At 30.6% G+C, this 25,795-nt stretch overlaps 1 protein-coding gene across 1 annotated transcript in view; it reads right to left on the bottom strand.

The window, feature by feature from the left end:
- The window catches only part of LOC119562800, a 157,748-nt gene extending 146,974 nt beyond the window's left edge, over positions 1–10,774 (bottom strand). Inside the window, exon 1 of the mRNA XM_037875966.1 lies at positions 10,604–10,774. Coding sequence (XP_037731894.1) covers positions 10,604–10,606 — 3 coding nt within the window. The 5' untranslated portion in view covers positions 10,607–10,774. The remainder of the gene's footprint in view (positions 1–10,603) is intronic.
- Between the last annotated feature and the right edge of the window lie 15,021 nt (positions 10,775–25,795).

Below are 25,795 nucleotides of genomic sequence, written 5' to 3'. Positions count from 1 at the left end.
GACAATTTCATTGTCCTCTATCGGGGTATAGTCTGCGTTCATGTAGTCGTTTAATTTTACTGTCGCGTCCGTCCTGACAGTCGTAAGTACGAAAACTAAGATAAGTTTTCCTAACCAAGAAAGATATAAAGAATAGAAAAAGAGGCCGGTAATCTCGCGAAGATGGTTAGCGTAGATTGTCCTTGTGGACCACCCTCCCCTCAATTTGCACCGTGGTCCCCAGGTCCGCCTCAATGATTTTTTCCGAACACAGAGGCGAAAGCTTGTTTCCTAGGCGTTTGTTGGCTTTTAGGAAGACCTTTTCGCCAGCTAGATAGTCTCTATTGGTCCTATCTTTGTTAACATAATCAAGCGTTTTTTTCTGAGCCTGCTGAATTTTTTGACTAATTCTCATTTCGAAATCTGCGGATTTTGAGTGAACAATCACATTAGTAACCGAGTGGATTGTATTGTTATATTTGTTGGTTGCCAAAAGAATAAGTTCAGTCGTATCGTTTAAGTTGCCTTCTAGTTTCAAGCATCTGGCTATTTCTGCCAGGGTGCTGTGAAACCTTTCTACCTGACCGTTTGAGGTGCTATGCAAAGGCGGGGCGTTGGCAATGGTGATATTGAAATGATTCAGGAGAATCGATTTAATTGTTTCAGAGTTTCACAATAAATTGTTTTAATTTTTGGAAAGAAATTATCTGTAACAAGAAAGGAAGTTAGCTTCGGCAAGCCGAAGCTTATATACCCTTGCAGCTATAATTATTATATTAAAAAAACACAAAAAATGATATTCCCAATAGTATAAGATAATATGTCAAAAAACACCGATGCTATAATTTGTTTCATATTATTTTCCTACCAATTTTCCGATCGTTCCTATGGCAGCTACATGATATAGTCGTCCGATTTTGATAAAATTAAATTCAAAATTCAGAACTAATTAAAAAATGTTATTTCCAATCCTAGAAGGTTATATGTTAAAAAACACCGAAGCTATAATTTGTTTCATATTATTTTCCTACCAATTTTCCGATCGTTCCTATGGCAGCTATATGATATAGTCTTCCGATTTTGATAAAATTAAGTTCGAAATTCAGAACTAATTAAAAAATGTTATTTCCAAGCGTTGGAGGTTATATGTTGAAAAACACCGAAGCTATAATTTTTTTCATATTATTTTTCCACAAATTTTCCGATCGTTCCTATGGCAGCTATATGATATAGTCGTCCGATTTCGATAAAATTTAATTCAAAATTCCAAACTAATTAAAAAATGTTAGTTCCAAGCTTAGGAGGTTATATGCTAAAAAACACCTAAGATATAATTTTTTTAAATTTTTTTGTCCGATTATTCCTATGGGAGCTATAGCATATAGTTGTCCGATCCGGCTGGTTCCGACTTATATACTACCTGCAAAAGATATAAGACTTTTGGGAAAGTTTCAGCCCGATAGCTTTAAAACTGAGAGACAAGTTTGGGTAGAAACGGACGGACAGACGGACAGACGGACATGGCTAGATCGAACCGTCTAGTCATGCTGATCAAGAATATATATACTTTATGGGGTCGGAAACGTCTCCTTCACTGCGTTGCAAACTTCTGACTGAAATCAATATACCCTCTGCAAGGGCATAATAAAGGAGATTTTACATCCACTATGGCCCTCGATGCGATGGCCTGCACTGTGGCGAATTTAGAGAATTTATCGATGCATGTAAGAAAAAGAGTTCCGTCTGTTGAAAAAATGTCGATGTGAAGGATTTCCCCCACAAAAAAAGGTATCGGTGTTTCCGCTACCACTTGTTTTGATGGATGGCGCTTGTATTTTGCCATTGAACAGGTCTTGCAATTCAAGGTTGTCTCTGTTGCTAGCCGAAGCATTTTAGGGAAAAAGTAGTCCCTTAAGATTTGTTTCACGTTTTCTTGTGCTGCTCGGTGAGCCCTGTTGTGTTCTGCTATGACAATTTCTCTTTGCTCGGTTATATCTGTTATGTCCTGCACGAAGCTCTTCGTATATTTGAATGAAGTGCTTGGGAACAATTCAACTAGTCGGTGTTGGATAAATGCCAATATCGGTAGGGAACAATGTATTGCGTTTACCACCTCAGCATTGACTACATCTTGTAAAGGGCTAAGCAAATTTTCTCGGTTAGAAATTTTTATTATGTGTCTCACCTTGCTTCTAAACAGAATAAATGTGTCTACCGAGGAGCTGTTTCCTTCTTCAATTATTATCTGATTTCTGAAACAGTTTATTGGGTTGTCCGTCGTGTCTATGGTGTATGTTAAAGATTGTTCGCTGTGTATGGTTGCTATATCTGATTCTATTTCGTCTTCTAAAACGTTTATGTTTTGGCGGGACAACGCGTCCGCCACATGGTTTTTCTTGCCAGGTTTATAAACTAATTTGGCGCCGTGATCGTCGATAATCCCCTTCCAGCGCTTTAGTTTCGCGTTAGGGTTTTTGTCCGAAACGGCAAAGGTAAGTGGCTGATGATCGGTAAAGATCTGCAAGCCTTTTACTCCGTACAAGTAATTTCGGAGGTTTTTCAGTGCCCAAACTATAGCGAGGAGCTCTCGCTCGTTGATCGCATAATTTTTTTCGTTGTCTCGTAGGGCACGTGAAATCATTGTGATTGGGCGGCCATCTTGAGATAGTACCGCTCCCAGACCAAAACCTGAAGCATCTGTTGTCAAATCGAATGGTCTCTTGAAGTCCGGGTAGGAAAGCAGAACGTCTTCTGATGCCAAGATTTCTCTCAGCCTGTCAAACGTTTCTCTCTGTTCCTTGGTCATATCGACGTCAACTTTTCTTGACTGATATTTGCTAGTTTTACCATTATCTCCCTTAAGGATGCTTGTTAAGGGCCTTGCGATTGCCGCGAAGTTTTTTATGAAGCACCTATAATAGCTTGCTAGTCCCAGGAAGGATCTGAGTTCGTAAAGCGTTTTTGGTGGGGGAAATTGTCTTATTGCCTTGACCTTTTCAGGTGAGGTTCGTAGCCCCCCTTGAGACACTATGAACCCCAAGTATTCAACGCTCTTTTTAAAGAACTTTGACTTTTTTGGGATACTCTCATGCCTGCCTCTAAAAGTTTTGTTAAGACCCAGTCCACGTCCTTAACATGATCTTCTTTTGTCTTGGAGAATATTATGACATCATCGACATACACGTAGCATATCTTTGAAATTCCTTCTCGTAGGACATCGTCGATGGCCCTTTGGAAAATGCTTGGGGCATTCTTAAGTCCAAATGGCAATCTACAGAATTCGTACTTGCCGTCGTTTATTAAAAAAGCTGTCTTTTCTCTGTCCTTTTCTGCCAGCTCTATCTGATGAAAGCCTGACTTGAGGTCAAGAGTCGTAAAAAATTTCGACTCGCCCATACTCGACAGTATTGTCGAAATGGTAGGGATAGGGTATCTATCGTCTTAGTTAGTTTCCTAAAGTCGATAACCAATCTCTTCTTTTTAACCCCATTTTGGTCGGTTCCTTTTTTATCTACAACCCAGGTATGGTTGTTATATGGGGATTTGGATGGCCTTATTACGCCGTCCGCAAGAAGTTGTTTAACCTCTGCATTGACGAATTCAGTTACACCCATGGGATGCGGGTATGACCTAGAGTACACCGGCTCCCCATCCGTTTTAATCGTGGCTAATGTGTTTATGTTGAAAGGTAGGGCCTCGTCCGGGTCGGCGAAAGCTTTATGATTTTTTACAATCATTTTATCGAAAGTGATTTTAATTGCCGGAGGAACGTCTTCGTCATCGATTTTTATGAAGTTAACGTTTTCCGTTTTAGTAAACTGGACTTTTTCAGTTCCTTTGCTAGTGTGTAGAACATTTCCGGTAAAATAGAGTTTCGCATTCACCTGTTTAAGTAAGTCGAGTCCGATAATGCCGTTAAAGTCTTTAAGGTCGTTAAGAATGAAAAAGGGAGTTTTTACGTTGAACACTGAAAGTAGACATTTTTTATTTATTTTAGTAAAGTCGTGGATCGACTTTACTGTAAAGGGTTTATCTGCTGCCACGATGCCTTTCAGCCCCGGGAGTGGAGTAATGTAATTTTTAGAGGTGCCTGTGTCGAGTAATAGTTTTATTTCTTTTCCTGCCACCGTACGTGTAATGTAAGGAAGCAGGGATTTTACCCTAAAAAATTGCAGGAGTCTTCCTCATCTAGCTCGTCTTCTATCTCTGTGACGCTCGCTTGCGCGACGGAGTCATATTCTTCATCGTCGGTTTTTTTTCCGGCTTGAAGTTAATTTTTTGGTGAGACCGCGGCGACCCCTTTTGCCACGCCGTGGGCTGCCTGAACCTGGAGGAGGTGTCGACCTCCATTGGTTCTGGCGCTGGCTGACCTTGACCTGTGTTACTATGTGGTCTTTGTTTAAAAGAACCACCCTTATTATTTCCTCCCCCTTGGGTCCTGACAAAGTGAGGGTTCTTTTTAATCGCCCCCTGGCTTTGGTTTTGTTCGTAGCTTCTCCAACCTGCCTGTCGCTGGTTGTTGGGCCTATAAATTTTTTCTTCGTTATGGCGGGCAAAGGTGGCCGCGAAAGCGCTTCTATCATTACTTGACTCAGCCTCTTGAGCTAATGCCAAGGCTGATGGTAAATCTTTCGGTTGTGCCGGAAAAACGGCAATTTTTAATGACTTTTTTAAGCCGGATATGAACGCATGTAAAGCGCCATCTCTGTGCTGTTCGTTTAGAACAGCCGCTGTGGCTGCGTCGTGAGTCAGGATAGTTTTGTTTGTTAGAAGCGTTAGCTTCCGTTCGATCTCGTCATAGTATTTAAGAAGGGGCAATTCTTCCTGTCTTGATAAACTCAACTCTTGTTTGATTACGTGTACCGGAGTTTTATCCGCATAAGTAAAATCTAACCTTGCCAGTATGGCATGAAAATTGAACACTGTGTTAAAAGAGGCTAATACAGCCGCTGCTGGGCCTCGTACCTTATTTTTAAGTATTCCTACAGCTTGGTAATGTCGGCTGCTGCCTTCGTATGGCTCAAATACCTTATATGCTGCAGTAGCAGCCTGCCTCCAGGAGACGTAATTTTCCTGTTTCCCGTCGAATTCCGGGACAGATTTTACCATGTCCAGGGGTTCGCTACATTCTTTCCCCGGTTCTATTTTTATTTCTAGGAAAGTCTGAATTTTCGGAGTTTTATCCTTAAGTGAGCATAACTCCCCCATAATTATAGCTAATTTTTCATCAAATAACTCCTGCTGCCTTTGGAGCGCAGAAGCTATGGCAGCCTCCATGCTCGCAATCTGTTCTGCTTGCATTTTTATACCCGTTACTCGTAGAGTAAAAGGGTATACTAGATTCGTCGGAAAGTATGTAACAGGCAAAAGGAAGCGTTTCCGACCCCATAAAGTATATATATTCTTGATCAGGATCACTAGCCGAGTCGATCTAGCCATGTCCGTCTGTCCGTCTGTCTGTCCGTCCGGATGAACGCTGAGATCTCGGAAACTATGAGAGCTATTTGTTGAGATTTGGCGTGCAGATTCCTGAGCTTCTTACGCAGCACAAGTTTGTCTCAGTAGAGTGCCACGCCCACTTTAACGCCCACAGACCGCCCACAAACTTCAAAAAATTGTAACTATGAACGTGGATATCGCGGAAACTATCAAAGATAGAGAATCGGGATCTCAGATTTAGATTCTGTAGCTTTGTACGCAGCCCAATTTTGTCACGCGAATATGCCACGCCCACTATAACGCCCACAAACCGCCCAAACCTGTGGCGCCCACAATTGTTATGCTAGATGAAAAATTTTAACTGAAATGTATTGATCTCGTCAATACCTATCGATTGATCCAAAAACAAATTTGCCACGCCCACTCTAACGCCCAGAACGCTTAGATCTGTCTACCGCCGGTAGGTGGCGTATTTAAATCTCGCTTTGCTGCTTGCATATCTCCATTTCCCTTTGGTCCCTTAAGCTGAGTAACGGGTATCTGATAGTCGAGGTACTCGACTATAGCGTTCTTCCTTGTTTTTTTGTTCTGATTTTCTGGGTTTTTAAAGCTAAGAACACTGTCTCGGATGTGTGGTACCCTGCTGGTCGAAGGGTAACAATCTACTTCAGATTGGTTCTGTTCTGATTTCTGCCTTTCTACTCTAGTTTTCAAAAGTTTTTTATATTCTTCTAGAATTTCTTCGTCCGATGAGACGTTGTCGTTGTTCCTATACATGAGTCAGTAATAAAATAATTTTGGATGCTATAAAATTCAATCAAGGGTTTGTAAAAATTTCCTTTCTAGTATTTGTTATTTTTTCACAACGAAAATTAAATATCAAAATAAATGTTTTATTATTGAGAATTCAATAAAATTTTATTGACCATTTTTCGTCCAGTATTTTTCGCAACGAAAATTAAGAATCAGAAATAAGTTTTTTTATTATTAAAAAATTTTAATTTTCCCAAATATGGTTGGTGTGTTTTATTTTTTGCATAATTTAACACGAGAAAGTTTTTAATTTACTCAATTTTAAATCTCGACAAAATTTATTTTTCGAATATTTGTACTGGCGAACACTCATGACAAAAAGCCTACTCACATGTTCATATATTTATTTTGTCGTCGAAAAGCCGTCGGTACTGTTGCTACCGTCGCCGTTATCTCTGCCGCTGCCGCTGCCGTTGTCGCTGCCGCTGCCGTTGTCGCTGCCGCTGTCGTTGTCGCTGCCGCTGCCGTTGTTGCTGCCGCTGCCGTTGTCGCTGCCGCTGCCGTTGTCGCTGCCGCTGCCGTTGTCGCCGCCGCCGCCGTTTTCGCTGCCGCTTTTTGTTTTAAAAGTTTATGAATTTTTATTTAAATTTTCGTTTAGACGAATTTATTATTATTTTGTTTTGTGCCAGTTCTTGGCTGCACTTTAATTATTTCTTCACTGCAATTTACTTGCACCGAATAATTTTAATTCGAATTTCCGTTTGGACGAATTTATTATTTTGTTTTGTGCCAGTTCTTGGCTGCACTTTAACTTTATTTTCACTGCGATTTACTTGCACCGGATAATTTTTATTCGAATTTCCGTTTGGACGAATTTACTATTATTTTGTTTTGTGCCAGTTCTTGGCTGCACTTTAACTTTATTTTTACTGCAATTTACTTGCACCGGATCGTGTGATTCGAGTCGTTGGGCGACAATTATAAGAATCTGGTTGTTAATTTATTTGTTCTTTATTTACCATACTCCCGTTAGGGCATAGGTTTTATTTATAAGTTTATACAGAGCTATTACTCTGGAGTACCAATTAAGACTAACTTAAAACTCCTAACCAGCTGCAGCTCGAGGCCTTTGTCTTCCTGCAGCGCTGTCGCCAAGGTGCCGGGTCATCATTTTTGTCCCGGCCCGTGGCGATCACTCGCTCCGCGAGTGCTCCAGTCTGGCTCCGGGCAATTGCACTCGGAGCGCGCGGTCAGCTATTTCTTCAATGCGCGTGCAGGCCACCGGATATGGCCTGCAACTCTGCAGTTTCTCTCCGTGAGAACTGCCTGCGTTAACTTACATACTTTATGGGGTCGGAAAAGTCTCCTTCACTGCGTTGCAAATTTCTGACTGAAATCATAACACCCTCTGTTAGGGTATGAATCATAAAAAATGTAAGGAAACTGATTTTTGAAAAATTCTTTTTGTTGTTACTAATATTTTTGTTTGGAGACACTTTTTGCATTAAAAAATTTACGTTTTCAAGACGAGGAAAAAAGTTTAAATAGTAAATTCTTAAATTATTTTTTTCAATAAGTACTGAATGGGTTAAGAAAAGTATCGTATCATTCAAACGGCATTTAAATTACCTTTCCATTGATGCCAATGTTTACAAGAAGTAAGTTCAAGTTATGAGTATATTTAACAATTGTAAGTATATTTATTATTTTGTATATTTATTATTCTGGCGCTTTAAACGTGGAGCAAGAATTGTTATAGCAAGCAATTCAACGGGCACGCCACAATCAAAAATATGTAGTTGTTGAAATGTTACTGTCATCAATCATTAATACGCATTTTCGGATTAACTAGTTGTAAATATTCTAAAATCGGCTGTGGAAAATTTTTCATTTGATTCAACTTGTGAGAAACCGAAAATCAATGAAAAAAACCTTTTTATCCGAGGGTAGGCAAGGAGTATTGGATCATTATTTTTAGTTACATAAACATCGTTTCCATGCCAATTTCAGATCATTAAAGACTAGTAGGAGAACTTTTTGGAACATATATTTGACACTTGGCAGGTTGACACCATCCGGTCAAGTAACATTTTCAACAAGCAGTGGAATAAACTTGTTTTGGAAGTTTTTTGGTGTTAGTCGTATTTCACTGCTCAAGTTTCTGCAGTCAGTGGACTACAATTTTTTTCGTCTCATCCAGTTATTTCTCCGATTCCAAATAATAATTTATATGCTGCAAGACAGCAAAGGATAAGATGATAGGTGTTAATAAACCTTCTTCGGCCGTGCTAACCAGTTAAAATATTGCTACAATTTACTTCCCAACTTGGGGTTACGAAAAAAAAAAAAAAATTTGGAATCTGACATTTAAAAACAAAAGAAGAAAAAGAAACAGCAAGAAAAAGGTTACCATACAATATCCTGTTAGTTAGGCAGGGTCCCCAAAAGCTTAAAATAAATATTTATCATTTATACATTATTATTTATAGTTTATTTAGACAGAAGCATACTGAAATTGAGTCCTTGAAAAACGGTAGGACAGTGTTAGAAAACATATCAAAATAACGTTATTCCAGTACCCTCAGAAATGCCAGTATCGCGCAGTTGTGAAAATAACGTTGTAAGAAATTCTGGAAACACAGAAAGTCTAGAGTGTTATCTTTGCTTACAGATAATCGACATAACTGTTGACAACCGGGTGTGGTCACACGTTTCACAGAGCTTGTGTCAGTGGATAGGCCATAGAAAAGTTTGTCCTGTATGCTCGACTTCCTTTCAGACCTCTACAAGTAGTTTGCTTAAAGAATCAAGAGGAGGGTTAGTTAAGTCTGTGTTCAATCCAGAAATGCCAGTTAGTACGAGAGAATATCAAATTCCGGACCTGGACTTTTCAAGAAACGCGTTCCAAAATGCAGCCGGCCCGGAAGGTTTAGGAGCAGGTGTTCTAACCCCAGTGGATGGCAACTCATCTGAGAAGATGGATGTCAACGCAGGTCAGGAAAGTCAAAGTCCATCCCCATCTTTGCATCAGCTCTAACAAACAATAGCGGTTGCTATGGCATCCGCATCGCTAATACAGGCCGAGGTTCTAACCAATACCTCACTTAAACAGGCAGAGCTACTGTCCAAAACCATATCAACACGGTTTCCCTACCACCTCAGATGAGAAACGGTAGTCGGGAACCTTCACCACAATTAATTTCGCAACCAGCACCATTCGAAGACTCAACCGAAATAGGATATAGGGCCAGGATCTTAGCCTGGTTTGATGGAACTGTCGAGGCGACGGGCACCGGCACCAGGACTGCGTTGATGATAGACGAGTATTCTGCTATGGTTGTGGCCAAGCGGCCGACTTGCCAGAAGTGTAACGCACCACCAACACGTATTAACTAAAACCAAGACTATCTCACAACATTCGTATGTAGGCAACTTTTCACATTCTCCGGTAGTTACAAACGAGGCCAGCAGTAAGGAGTTGACAGGCTTATCGAACCAAAATATTCGATCCAAAGAGCGAAAAGGAGATTACACAAAACGGCTAGAGCAAGAAAAGAAAAAAAAATCTTACAAAAATCTCATTTTCCGTTAAAATCTATTTCGGCCGATGTTCGAACGGCCGGAGGCCAAAACCAAAAAGTTTAAGGATCAAAATAGGTTGATAACGTTATATATAGTTCCGTCACTAGTACAACCCTTATATCTAGGTATACATTTCTGGAAAGAATTTGGATTGCTACCCGACTCGCTGGTAGAAGAGAAGACAGGCGAAGGCGAGATAAACAATTGAGATGAGTTAGAAATGCCCGAGCGTCAGAGACCATGGTCTGAAAAGCAATTCTTAGAGCTTAAAATAACTATTAAAAGCCAATTAAGCAGCGGCACTATCCCGTGTCACCGGCCATAGGAAAGCTAACGTACCAGGAACTCGGCCGTATGCTGGCCCTAGGAGTCATTGAGGAGTCAAACAGTGCTTGGTCTTCTCCAGTAGTTCTAGTAAGGAAGCCAGGCAAAGTTAGGCTGTGCATTAGGGTGGTCCAAAAAATGAAAACTAGTTCTCACCAATTTACATGGTATATTAAGGTCTGTAAAAAATGTAAGCAAAAATATACAAAAATTTTGTTGAGACTTAGACATTGCGAATCGTCCTCAAAGTTTGCTTTAATATAACTCATACGACATGTGTTCCAGCCAGACCTTTTTTGGAAAAAACGATTTCCCACCCCCAACTTTGTCAACATTTTAAACTCAGTCAATATTTGTAAAAAATTGACAATTCCGAAATGTTTTTGGTTGGACATCTAAAATCCGAATTTTACACAACGTATTTACAACCTTAGAGATCCGTATTATCTTGTGTCCTCTATAGGACTAGATTTTCCGGAAAAACTTTGTTGCAAAGCGCCAAAGATGTAACACAAATGCTAGTTACCATTTGGAGTCAAAGGGGTATTCCAGTCCGACCTCACCATCATATTATTAAATCCATATCGCGGCTTCACAAAGATAATTTTCGCCTAAAAAAAATGTTAATTTAAAAGGAGAGCCTTCTTTGCCCTTCCTCATTTGGGTATATAAGTGTTTACAGAAGGTCCATTTATGAACGTTTTTTTCTAAAATAAATAAAACTATTTGCGAAATGTTTTAAATGACTTATTATGCAACTCGAGGATTTTAATACCTTATTGTCAATATTTTCAAAAATTAAATCCAATTCCATCTTGTACGACCATGAAAATTCTGGTTTCAGCAACTAGTAAAGTTTTTCAATTTGTAAAGCTTTCAAAGTAGTTCGGAAAGGTGACAAACGAATTTGAGAAATAAAACCAAGTCAAGGCCACCCATATGAAAATAATATATTTGATCAAGGGCAACATTGAGTATGAGTTATAAACTTTGAAACCAATTCGCAGACCTTAAAACGAGTTTTTTTAAAAAAATTTCTTTTGGTATACATTAAATACCTCAAAGCGCACCGTATAAGCGGGTTAGAGTAGGACCTTAAACATGTCCATACAAATGTGGACCGCCCTACTGTGCATAGATAGTAGGCGAGTTAATGAGGTAACCCGCAAGGATGCATACCCTATGCCATTTATAGATGGGATTTTAGGTCGGCTCCCAAAGGCAGAATATATCTCGAGCCTGGATCTCAAGGATGCCTATTGGCAAATACCCTTTGAGTCAGGATCGAGGGACAGAACGGCTTTTACAGTACCAGGACGAGCACTGTATCACTTCACCGTAATGCCGTTTGGTTTAAGCAATGCGCCTTCCACAATGTCCAAGCTGATGGATCGTATTATAGGCCAACTTAAGGAACGAGGTGTTCATCTATTTGGACGACCTCTTTATTATTTCTGATATGTTCCAGCGTTATATTAGCGTCCTTCTGGAGTTGGCAGATAAACTTTAAGAGGCAGGGTTAACAATTAATTTGCAAAAATGTAGATTTTGCGTACCCGAGGTCCATTACCTAGGTCATATAGCGAGCTACGGAACCATTAGCATGGATTCAGCAAAAATTGAGGTGATTAAAGACTATTGATATATTGATATATTGATATATTGATATATTGATATATTGATATATTGATATATTGATATATTGATATATTGATATATTGATATATTGATATATTGATATATTGATATATTGATATATTGATATATTGATATATTGATATATTGATATATTGATATATTGATATATTGATATATTGATATATTGATATATTGATATATTGATATATTGATATATTGATATATTGATATATTGATATATTGATATATTGATATATTGATATATTGATATATTGATATATTGATATATTGATATATTGATATATTGATATATTGATATATTGATATATTGATATATTGATATATTGATATATTGATATATTGATATATTGATATATTGATATATTGATATATTGATATATTGATATATTGATATATTGATATATTGATATATTGATATATTGATATATTGATATATTGATATATTGATATATTGATATATTGATATATTGATATATTGATATATTGATATATTGATATATTGATATATTGATATATTGATATATTGATATATTGATATATTGATATATTGATATATTGATATATTGATATATTGATATATTGATATATTGATATATTGATATATTGATATATTGATATATTGATATATTGATATATTGATATATTGATATATTGATATATTGATATATTGATATATTGATATATTGATATATTGATATATTGATATATTGATATATTGATATATTGATATATTGATATATTGATATATTGATATATTGATATATTGATATATTGATATATTGATATATTGATATATTGATATATTGATATATTGATATATTGATATATTGATATATTGATATATTGATATATTGATATATTGATATATTGATATATTGATATATTGATATATTGATATATTGATATATTGATATATTGATATATTGATATATTGATATATTGATATATTGATATATTGATATATTGATATATTGATATATTGATATATTGATATATTGATATATTGATATATTGATATATTGATATATTGATATATTGATATATTGATATATTGATATATTGATATATTGATATATTGATATATTGATATATTGATATATTGATATATTGATATATTGATATATTGATATATTGATATATTGATATATTGATATATTGATATATTGATATATTGATATATTGATATATTGATATATTGATATATTGATATATTGATATATTGATATATTGATATATTGATATATTGATATATTGATATATTGATATATTGATATATTGATATATTGATATATTGATATATTGATATATTGATATATTGATATATTGATATATTGATATATTGATATATTGATATATTGATATATTGATATATTGATATATTGATATATTGATATATTGATATATTGATATATTGATATATTGATATATTGATATATTGATATATTGATATATTGATATATTGATATATTGATATATTGATATATTGATATATTGATATATTGATATATTGATATATTGATATATTGATATATTGATATATTGATATATTGATATATTGATATATTGATATATTGATATATTGATATATTGATATATTGATATATTGATATATTGATATATTGATATATTGATATATTGATATATTGATATATTGATATATTGATATATTGATATATTGATATATTGATATATTGATATATTGATATATTGATATATTGATATATTGATATATTGATATATTGATATATTGATATATTGATATATTGATATATTGATATATTGATATATTGATATATTGATATATTGATATATTGATATATTGATATATTGATATATTGATATATTGATATATTGATATATTGATATATTGATATATTGATATATTGATATATTGATATATTGATATATTGATATATTGATATATTGATATATTGATATATTGATATATTGATATATTGATATATTGATATATTGATATATTGATATATTGATATATTGATATATTGATATATTGATATATTGATATATTGATATATTGATATATTGATATATTGATATATTGATATATTGATATATTGATATATTGATATATTGATATATTGATATATTGATATATTGATATATTGATATATTGATATATTGATATATTGATATATTGATATATTGATATATTGATATATTGATATATTGATATATTGATATATTGATATATTGATATATTGATATATTGATATATTGATATATTGATATATTGATATATTGATATATTGATATATTGATATATTGATATATTGATATATTGATATATTGATATATTGATATATTGATATATTGATATATTGATATATTGATATATTGATATATTGATATATTGATATATTGATATATTGATATATTGATATATTGATATATTGATATATTGATATATTGATATATTGATATATTGATATATTGATATATTGATATATTGATATATTGATATATTGATATATTGATATATTGATATATTGATATATTGATATATTGATATATTGATATATTGATATATTGATATATTGATATATTGATATATTGATATATTGATATATTGATATATTGATATATTGATATATTGATATATTGATATATTGATATATTGATATATTGATATATTGATATATTGATATATTGATATATTGATATATTGATATATTGATATATTGATATATTGATATATTGATATATTGATATATTGATATATTGATATATTGATATATTGATATATTGATATATTGATATATTGATATATTGATATATTGATATATTGATATATTGATATATTGATATATTGATATATTGATATATTGATATATTGATATATTGATATATTGATATATTGATATATTGATATATTGATATATTGATATATTGATATATTGATATATTGATATATTGATATATTGATATATTGATATATTGATATATTGATATATTGATATATTGATATATTGATATATTGATATATTGATATATTGATATATTGATATATTGATATATTGATATATTGATATATTGATATATTGATATATTGATATATTGATATATTGATATATTGATATATTGATATATTGATATATTGATATATTGATATATTGATATATTGATATATTGATATATTGATATATTGATATATTGATATATTGATATATTGATATATTGATATATTGATATATTGATATATTGATATATTGATATATTGATATATTGATATATTGATATATTGATATATTGATATATTGATATATATGATATATTGATATATTGATATATTGATATATTGATATATTGATATATATATATATATTGATATATTGATATATTGATATATTGATATATTGATATATTGATATATTGATATATTGATATATTGATATATTGATATATTGATATATTGATATATTGATATATTGATATATTGATATATTGATATATTGATATATTGATATATTGATACATTGATATATTGATATATTGATATATTGATATATTGATATATTGATATATTGATATATTGATATATTGATATATTGATATATTGATATATTGATATATTGATATATTGATATATTGATATATTGTTATATTGATATATTGATATATTGATATATTGATATATTGATATATTGATATATTGATATATTGATATATTGATATATTGATATATTGATATATTGATATATTGATATATTGATATATTGATATATTGATATATTGATATATTGATATATTGATATATTGATATATTGATATATTGATATATTGATATATTGATATATTGATATATTGATATATTGATATATTGATATATTGATATATTGATATATTGATATATTGATATATTGATATATTGATATATTGATATATTGATATATTGATATATTGATATATTGATATATTGATATATTGATATATTGATATATTGATATATTGATATATTGATATATTGATATATTGATATATTGATATATTGATATATTGATATATTGATATATTGATATATTGATATATTGATATATTGATATATTGATATATTGATATATTGATATATTGATATATTGATATATTGATATATTGATATATTGATATATTGATATATTGATATATTGATATATTGATATATTGATATATTGATATATTGATATATTGATATATTGATATATTGATATATTGATATATTGATATATTGATATATTGATATATTGATATATTGATATATTGATATATTGATATATTGATATATTGATATATTGATATATTGATATATTGATATATTGATATATTGATATATTGATATATTGATATATTGATATATTGATATATTGATATATTGATATATTGATATATTGATATATTGATATATTGATATATTGATATATTGATATATTGATATATTGATATATTGATATATTGATATATTGATATATTGATATATTGATATATTGATATATTGATATATTGATATATATATTGATATATTGATATATGTATATATATTGATATATTAATATATTGATATATATATATATATTGATATATTGATATATTGATATATTGATATATTGATATATATATATATATTGATATATTGATATATTGATATATTGATATATTGATATATTGATATATTGATATATTGATATATATATATATATTGATATATTGATATATTGATATATTGATATATTGATATATATATATATATTGATATATTGATATATTGATATATTGATATATTGATATATTGATATATTGATATATTGATATATTGATATATTGATATATTGATATATTGATATATTGATATATTGATATATTGATATATTGATATATTGATATATTGATATATTGATATATTGATATATTGATATATTGATATATTGATATATTGATATATTGATATATTGATATATTGATATATTGATATATTGATATATTGATATATTGATATATTGATATATTGATATATTGATATATTGATATATTGATATATTGATATATTGATATATTGATATATTGATATATTGATATATTGATATATTGATATATTGATATATTGATATATTGATATATTGATATATTGATATATTGATATATTGATATATTGATATATTGATATATTGATATATTGATATATTGATATATTGATATATTGATATATTGATATATTGATATATTGATATATTGATATATTGATATATTGATATATTGATATATTGATATATTGATATATTGATATATTGATATATTGATATATTGATATATTGATATATTGATATATTGATATATTGATATATTGATATATTGATATATTGATATATTGATATATTGATATATTGATATATTGATATATTGATATATTGATATATTGATATATTGATATATTGATATATTGATATATTGATATATTGATATATTGATATATTGATATATTGATATATTGATATATTGATATATTGATATAATATATTGATATATTGATATATTGATATATTGATATATTGATATATTGATATATTGATATATTGATATATTGATATATTGATATATTGATATATTGATATATTGATATATTGATATATTGATATATTGATATATTGATATATTGATATATTGATATATTGATATATTGATATATTGATATATTGATATATTGATATATTGATATATTGATATATTGATATATTGATATATTGATATATTGATATATTGATATATTGATATATTGATATATTGATATATTGATATATTGATATATTGATATATTGATATATTGATATATTGATATATTGATATATTGATATATTGATATATTGATATATTGATATATTGATATATTGATATATTGATATATTGATATATTGATATATTGATATATTGATATATTGATATATTGATATATTGATATATTGATATATTGATATATTGATATATTGATATATTGATATATTGATATATTGATATATTGATATATTGATATATTGATATATTGATATATTGATATATTGATATATTGATATATTGATATATTGATATATTGATATATTGATATATTGATATATTGATATATTGATATATTGATATATTGATATATTGATATATTGATATATTGATATATTGATATATTGATATATTGATATATTGATATATTGATATATTGATATATTGATATATTGATATATTGATATATTGATATATTGATATATTGATATATTGATATATTGATATATTGATATATTGATATATTGATATATTGATATATTGATATATTGATATATTGATATATTGATATATTGATATATTGATATATTGATATATTGATATATTGATATATTGATATATTGATATATTGATATATTGATATATTGATATATTGATATATTGATATATTGATATATTGATATATTGATATATTGATATATTGATATATTGATATATTGATATATTGATATATTGATATATTGATATATTGATATATTGATATATTGATATATTGATATATTGATATATTGATATATTGATATATTGATATATTGATATATTGATATATTGATATATTGATATATTGATATATTGATATATTGATATATTGATATATTGATATATTGATATATTGATATATTGATATATTGATATATTGATATATTGATATATATATATATTGATATATTGATATATTGATATATTGATATATTGATATATTGATATATATTGATATATTGATATATTGATATATTGATATATTGATATATTGATATATTGATATATTGATATATTGATATATTGATATATTGATATATTGATATATTGATATATTGATATATTGATATATTGATATATTGATATATTGATATATTGATATATTGATATATTGATATATTGATATATTGATATATTGATATATTGATATATTGATATATTGATATATTGATATATTGATATATTGATATATTGATATATTGATATATTGATATATTGATATATTGATATATTGATATATTGATATATTGATATATTGATATATTGATATATTGATATATTGATATATTGATATATTGATATATTGATATATTGATATATTGATATATTGATATATTGATATATTGATATATTGATATATTGATATATTGATATATTGATATATTGATATATTGATATATTGATATATTGATATATTGATATATTGATATATTGATATATTGATATATTGATATATTGATATATTGATATATTGATATATTGATATATTGATATATTGATATATTGATATATTGATATATTGATATATTGATATATTGATATATTGATATATTGATATATTGATATATTGATATATTGATATATTGATATATTGATATATTGATATATTGATATATTGATATATTGATATATTGATATATTGATATATTGATATATTGATATATTGATATATTGATATATTGATATATTGATATATTGATATAATATATTGATATATTGATATATTGATATATTGATATATTGATATATTGATATATTGATATATTGATATATTGATATATTGATATATTGATATATTGATATATTGATATATTGATATATTGATATATTGATATATTGATATATTGATATATTGATATATTGATATATTGATATATTGATATATTGATATATTGATATATTGATATATTGATATATTGATATATTGATATATTGATATATTGATATATTGATATATTGATATATTGATATATTGATATATTGATATATTGATATATTGATATATTGATATATTGATATATTGATATATTGATATATTGATATATTGATATATTGATATATTGATATATTGATATATTGATATATATATATATTGATATATTGATATATGTATATATATTGATATATTAATATATTGATATATATATATATATTGATATATTGATATATTGATATATTGATATATTGATATATATATATATATTGATATATTGATATATTGATATATTGATATATTGATATATTGATATATTGATATATTGATATATATATATATATTGATATATTGATATATTGATATATTGATATATATATATATATTGATATATTGATATATTGATATATTGATATATTGATATATTGATATATTGATATATTGATATATTGATATATTGATATATTGATATATTGATATATTGATATATTGATATATTGATATATTGATATATTGATATATTGATATATTGATATATTGATATATTGATATATTGATATATTGATATATTGATATATTGATATATTGATATATTGATATATTGATATATTGATATATTGATATATTGATATATTGATATATTGATATATTGATATATTGATATATTGATATATTGATATATTGATATATTGATATATTGATATATTGATATATTGATATATTGATATATTGATATATTGATATATTGATATATTGATATATTGATATATTGATATATTGATATATTGATATATTGATATATTGATATATTGATATATTGATATATTGATATATTGATATATTGATATATTGATATATTGATATATTGATATATTGATATATTGATATATTGATATATTGATATATTGATATATTGATATATTGATATATTGATATATTGATACATTGATATATTGATATATTGATATATTGATATATTGATATATTGATATATTGATATATTGATATATTGATATATTGATATATTGATATATTGATATATTGATATATTGATATATTGATATATTGATATATTGATATATTGATATATTGATATATTGATATATTGATATATTGATATATTGATATATTGATATATTGATATATTGATATATTGATATATTGATATATTGATATATTGATATATTGATATATTGATATATTGATATATTGATATATTGATATATTGATATATTGATATATTGATATATTGATATATTGATATATTGATATATTGATATATTGATATATTGATATATTGATATATTGATATATTGATATATTGATATATTGATATATTGATATATTGATATATTGATATATTGATATATTGATATATTGATATATTGATATATTGATATATTGATATATTGATATATTGATATATTGATATATTGATATATTGATATATTGATATATTGATATATTGATATATTGATATATTGATATATTGATATATTGATATAAGTTAACACCGGCCAAACGCCCCCTTCCCTTCACCCCCTCTCGACCCTGATACCCTACACCGCATCTCTCTCATCACCCCTCTCGGCCACCCGCAAACTAGGGCCCATTGCCCTCACCCCTCTCGGCCACCCAGCAACACCAAAACATTCGAGTGGCTATAACTTCAAGTGGCTACAATAATGCAGCCGCTAAGTTATGGTACCAGCAGCGATGCAGCAGCAGAGACAACGTCAGCGACGCAGCGACAGCAACGTCAGAACGACAGCGACGCAGCGGCGGCGGCGTCAGAGCGACAGCACAGCGACAGAACGTCAGCGTGAGAAATGCAACGGCAGCAGCGCGACAATGCAAGAGCGCTGACCGCCCGCTAGCTGCCTCAGCTATAGCCGCCGCTACCCCTACCCATCGCTGCGCCCTAACGGAAATGCAGCGTTAGCATATGGGGCTTAGCAACCCATTGGGCAAAATACCCAAAACCGCTGCCATCGGCATCGGGTTTCCGGAGCCGCTCTGCCAACGTTATGCTGACGGGCGGTACCGTTCAAGCCAACCAGCGACTCGAGGAATGATTTTGTTTTCACTTGCATTTGTACCCCTGACCAGCCTAGACTTAACATTTTGAATAATAAAACCAATTGTAACGTTAAAGAACGTTTACTGTTTTATTTTAAAGTAAATTCGTTAACTAAATTAAAAAGGCTTAGAAGGAAGAAGACGAAGAAGCCAACACAAAAGAAGGAACCGCAATGAGACTGATCTTAACTAGGTAATATCGGAGAGAATCCTCCCCCCTCTGGCCATGAGAGGCCATAACTGGCGCCCGAACAGTGTTCACTTTCTCGCGAAAGTCGGACAAAAAGAACCCCCAAAACTCAAAAAAATGAAAAAGAAAAAATTAAGAATGTTAGCTTTAAAAGCTAAACAAAAATTTAAAGTAAAATGTCTTTTTTAATATTACAAAAATGTGGTGTTGTGTGTGTGGTTGAAAAGTTAAAAATTTATACAAAAAACGAGAATATGAGAATTTGTGCGAAACACAGCTACCCGCCGCGGTGGGGGTGCTGCCGTCCAGAGTTGGCACTCCCCACGGGCGCAAAGAAAAACTGTGATTAATTTAATGTGATGGTAAACCTGCCGCGGCGATTTGTCCACGCACCTTGTGGCGCGGCATATTCGCGGGCACAAAATACCTATATAACAAAAACGAGCAATAACCCGCTGCGGCGATAAGTCCATATCAATGGGTAACTTATTCGCGAGCGCAAAAAAATTGCAAATCTAAAAAAATAAATACAGATAACCGCTGCGGCAATTAATTTGCGAGCGGAAAACTATTAAAAATGTCTTCGAGACCAATAAAGTAAACAAAAAAATAAAGTATACCAAAAGTTCTCGCGTGTGTGTGGCAATCTGCTGGAAACGCTAATGAATGTGGAATGCATTCAAGAAAGCTGCCCAGTGGATTGTGTGGCAACCGTACCTTAGTAGGCGAAACGCCAAAAAGGACAAATACGGACCACCGCGCCGATAAACACAATACACAAAAAGGAAAAACAAAGAATTATAAAAAAAAAAAAAGAAAAAAACGCACAACCCACAAAACGACAAGTCCCATAAAATTTCTTTAATAAACAAAAAAAAAGAAACAAATTCTAATCAAAATTTAATTTCAGACTAATAACCCTGTAAGCAGCGAATACGGAATAAAAATCAAAAACAAGACGAGGAGGAAAATAATAAGGGTGAGTGAAACGTCTTCGCATAAATTATTATTCCCAAAAGAGAACAAAAAATAAATTTTCATAAAACTGTTGCTTATTTCCCCCACGTCGACCCAAAATAAGAATAAACTCTTGAAATCCCAATAAATTAAGCACTCGAAACTATCGATATTGAAAATGGAGGAAATGAAGGAGGTACTAAAAAAAACGCACAACCCACAAAACGATGAGTCCCATACAATTTTTTCAATAAACCGGAAAAAAGGCAGGGCACCCTGGACCTTCTCGATGTAGTGTATCACGACATCATCATTGAAATGCACTTTTCTGAGCCTCTTCTGAATATTATTTAACTCTTCTGTTTTTTTTATTGTAGCGTTCCATCTCGGCAAAGGTAACCTTGTCGCAGGTGCGCTGATTCCTCGCCTGCTCTGCTCCTTAACGTTCCGCTGGGCGATAAGAATGTGGCTGCCAGTCTCCCAGATGCATTGCTTTTGGCTGGAGAAAACTTGTCTTGGAAGATCGGTTTTCGTAGTTCCAGGGCGATCTGTATAGCACGATTTCGATCGGTTGAGTAGGCGCGGGCTTTTTTTATTTTTAGAGGCTTCCAGCTGGAATATAAACTTTATCATTGCCCTGTTTAGAAGGAGAAACTTTGGATTTAGCCATCGGTTCAGATTCCTTGACTTCAGTCGTTAACGACTTTAACTCTTCTGGACTCTGTAATTTTTTGGGTCCGCCGCGAGTCGGTTTTTTTTTTTTTTTCCTTCAACTTTTTTGTTTTTTGATTTGGTAGACGTCTCCAACTTTTGCGGAGCCTCTAGAGTTACCACCAATTATTTGAAGCTGTTACTCGAAAATTCATTGTTCTTGGGATTCTTTTCTTTTTTGCTTAGAGGTTCCTCTAATTCTTCTGGACGATCCATATAGCAGGACTTTGAACGACTGCGCAGTACTTTTTTGGGTGTCGAAACTATATCTTTTGGAGCTTCTTTGGTTTCCTCTTTTGCCGCGCTGGATTTAGCTAGCTCATCCCGAGGAGTGATTGCGAGTCGCGTACGGATTGGTGTCTTACTAGTCTCATCCTGTTGTGGGCTTATGTGTGCTAATTCATCTCTGGACGCGATTGTCTGGCGTCGCTGCCGAGCTGAGGACTTCTTGGTCTCCTCGTTTTGGTCCTTGCAATCTGCCAATGTCTTGCTAGCAAGACTTTAGCAAGATTTTAGTTTAGGGCTGACTTTGTCCTCTGCCTCAAGCGAGTGTTCATCATCTGCAGTGGAGCTGACATTGTCGGTTGGTTTTTCTTTTTTCAAGCGTACTGAACATTTTCGAATCGGCGAAGGATCGGGAATTGAACTTTATCACACCCCAACTCAGAAAAGCGAAGTAAACGGTCAGGTAGAAAGATTCCATTCTACCTTCATGGAAATATATCGATGCCTAAATGGAGAATGTCCTACCTTTAAAACCACCGAGCTTATCGCAATTGTCATAGACAGGTACAATAACACTGTCCACTCGGTAACGAATAGGAAGCCCGTGGATATTTTTTTCAACCGCACTTCCAGAATAAATTACCAGGGATTATCCGATTTTAAACATAAAACTTTTGAGGACATTAGGGGGCTCACTGAGCACAAGCAAAATTTAACCAACAATGGGCGCAATAAAAATAGAAGTGACCCAATTTCCTACGAACCAGGCGACACAGTGTATGTCGCCAATAAACAAATAAAAACAAAGGAAAAACAACGATTTAAGGCAGAAGAAGTTCAGGATGACCGAAAGGTCACTATTAAAACAAGGTCGGGAAAAATCTTTCACAAATCACACTTAAGGAATTAAAAAAATTTTTTGAAACGAACCTACAACTAAAAGAAAATCTAACTATTCGACATATGTGGTAGGGGAGACTAGCAACAGAATATCTTAACACTTTGCAAAAATTCATCTAAAAACCATAAAGGGAAATGCGTACTGAACGTTTCACTAACTCTTAACCTTCCCCGAACACAAACAAATCAAACAATTTAATATCTTCACAAATATAATTAAGAAAAACCTAGTCTAAGATACACACTTATTGATATGAGAAATATAAACCCCTCAGAAAAGGGGAACAATAAATTCCTTTAGTAATAGCTATGCACAAATAAGAATAAATACGCAAGTAATAATAATACACACACAGAAAAACACCAACACGAACATTAAGATTAAGACAAATAGACAATTTAATTATAAGAATCTGCAATTTCATGTACATCTAATCCTCTTTTGACGCTACAAGCGCGTCTACCATCTACGTGGCGGCAACCCTCCATATTTTCAAATATGATGCACCGGTTGTCCCCTTACAACAAGGTACCGTCTGGAGGACCAATGGCGTCTTCAAACTGGCTCACGTCATCAATCTAGGCCGCATGCAGCAACTCATCGACCAGGTAGCAAACGAGGCTATGATAATCACCGATCAACATATTGGCGCTTTGGTTGGCCACTATCTGCAGCGTGCTTCGGAAGGAATCTCGCGCATGGATAGCGCACCAACACGGAGACAACGCTCAATCGATTGGCTAGGATCAGCCTGGAAGTGGGTCGCGGGATCACCGGACAAATCGGATTGGAATGCCATCTTGAAAGAAGAGGACAGCTTGGCAAGGAACAACAACCAGCAGATTCGAATCAACACTAAGTTGTTTGACTCAACGCACGAATCGCTCCAGAAGCTGAACGATGTTATCGGGAGAGTCAACGCAATAGACGGGGACTTCCACGTGACGACGGCCGTTCTCCACAAGGCAATTATAATAGCGGACCAGGTCAACGAGATACTGAGGGCCTGCCAACTAGGAAAGACTGGAGTGGTCAACACGAATCTCTTGGATCACGACGAAATCAACATGATATTGGCAGAGGTGGACAGCCTTCCTTATCAAAACGTCGTGGAGGCAGTCGAATTTTCCAGACCTACAATCCTTACAAACGGGACTACTCTTTTGTACATCCTAGCGATGCCCAAGGTAGTGGACAGGAAGTACCGATTGATGAGGATCTACCCAACGACATCTGACGGTAAACAAGTTGTGCTAAAATATACCAC

The sequence above is a fragment of the Drosophila subpulchrella genome, unplaced genomic scaffold, assembly GCF_014743375.2.
Source record: "Drosophila subpulchrella strain 33 F10 #4 breed RU33 unplaced genomic scaffold, RU_Dsub_v1.1 Primary Assembly Seq96, whole genome shotgun sequence".
In the NCBI taxonomy this organism is placed as follows: domain Eukaryota; kingdom Metazoa; phylum Arthropoda; class Insecta; order Diptera; family Drosophilidae; genus Drosophila; species Drosophila subpulchrella.
Note: the sequence above shows the minus strand (reverse complement) of the source record. Positions and strands in the feature narration are given on the sequence as shown.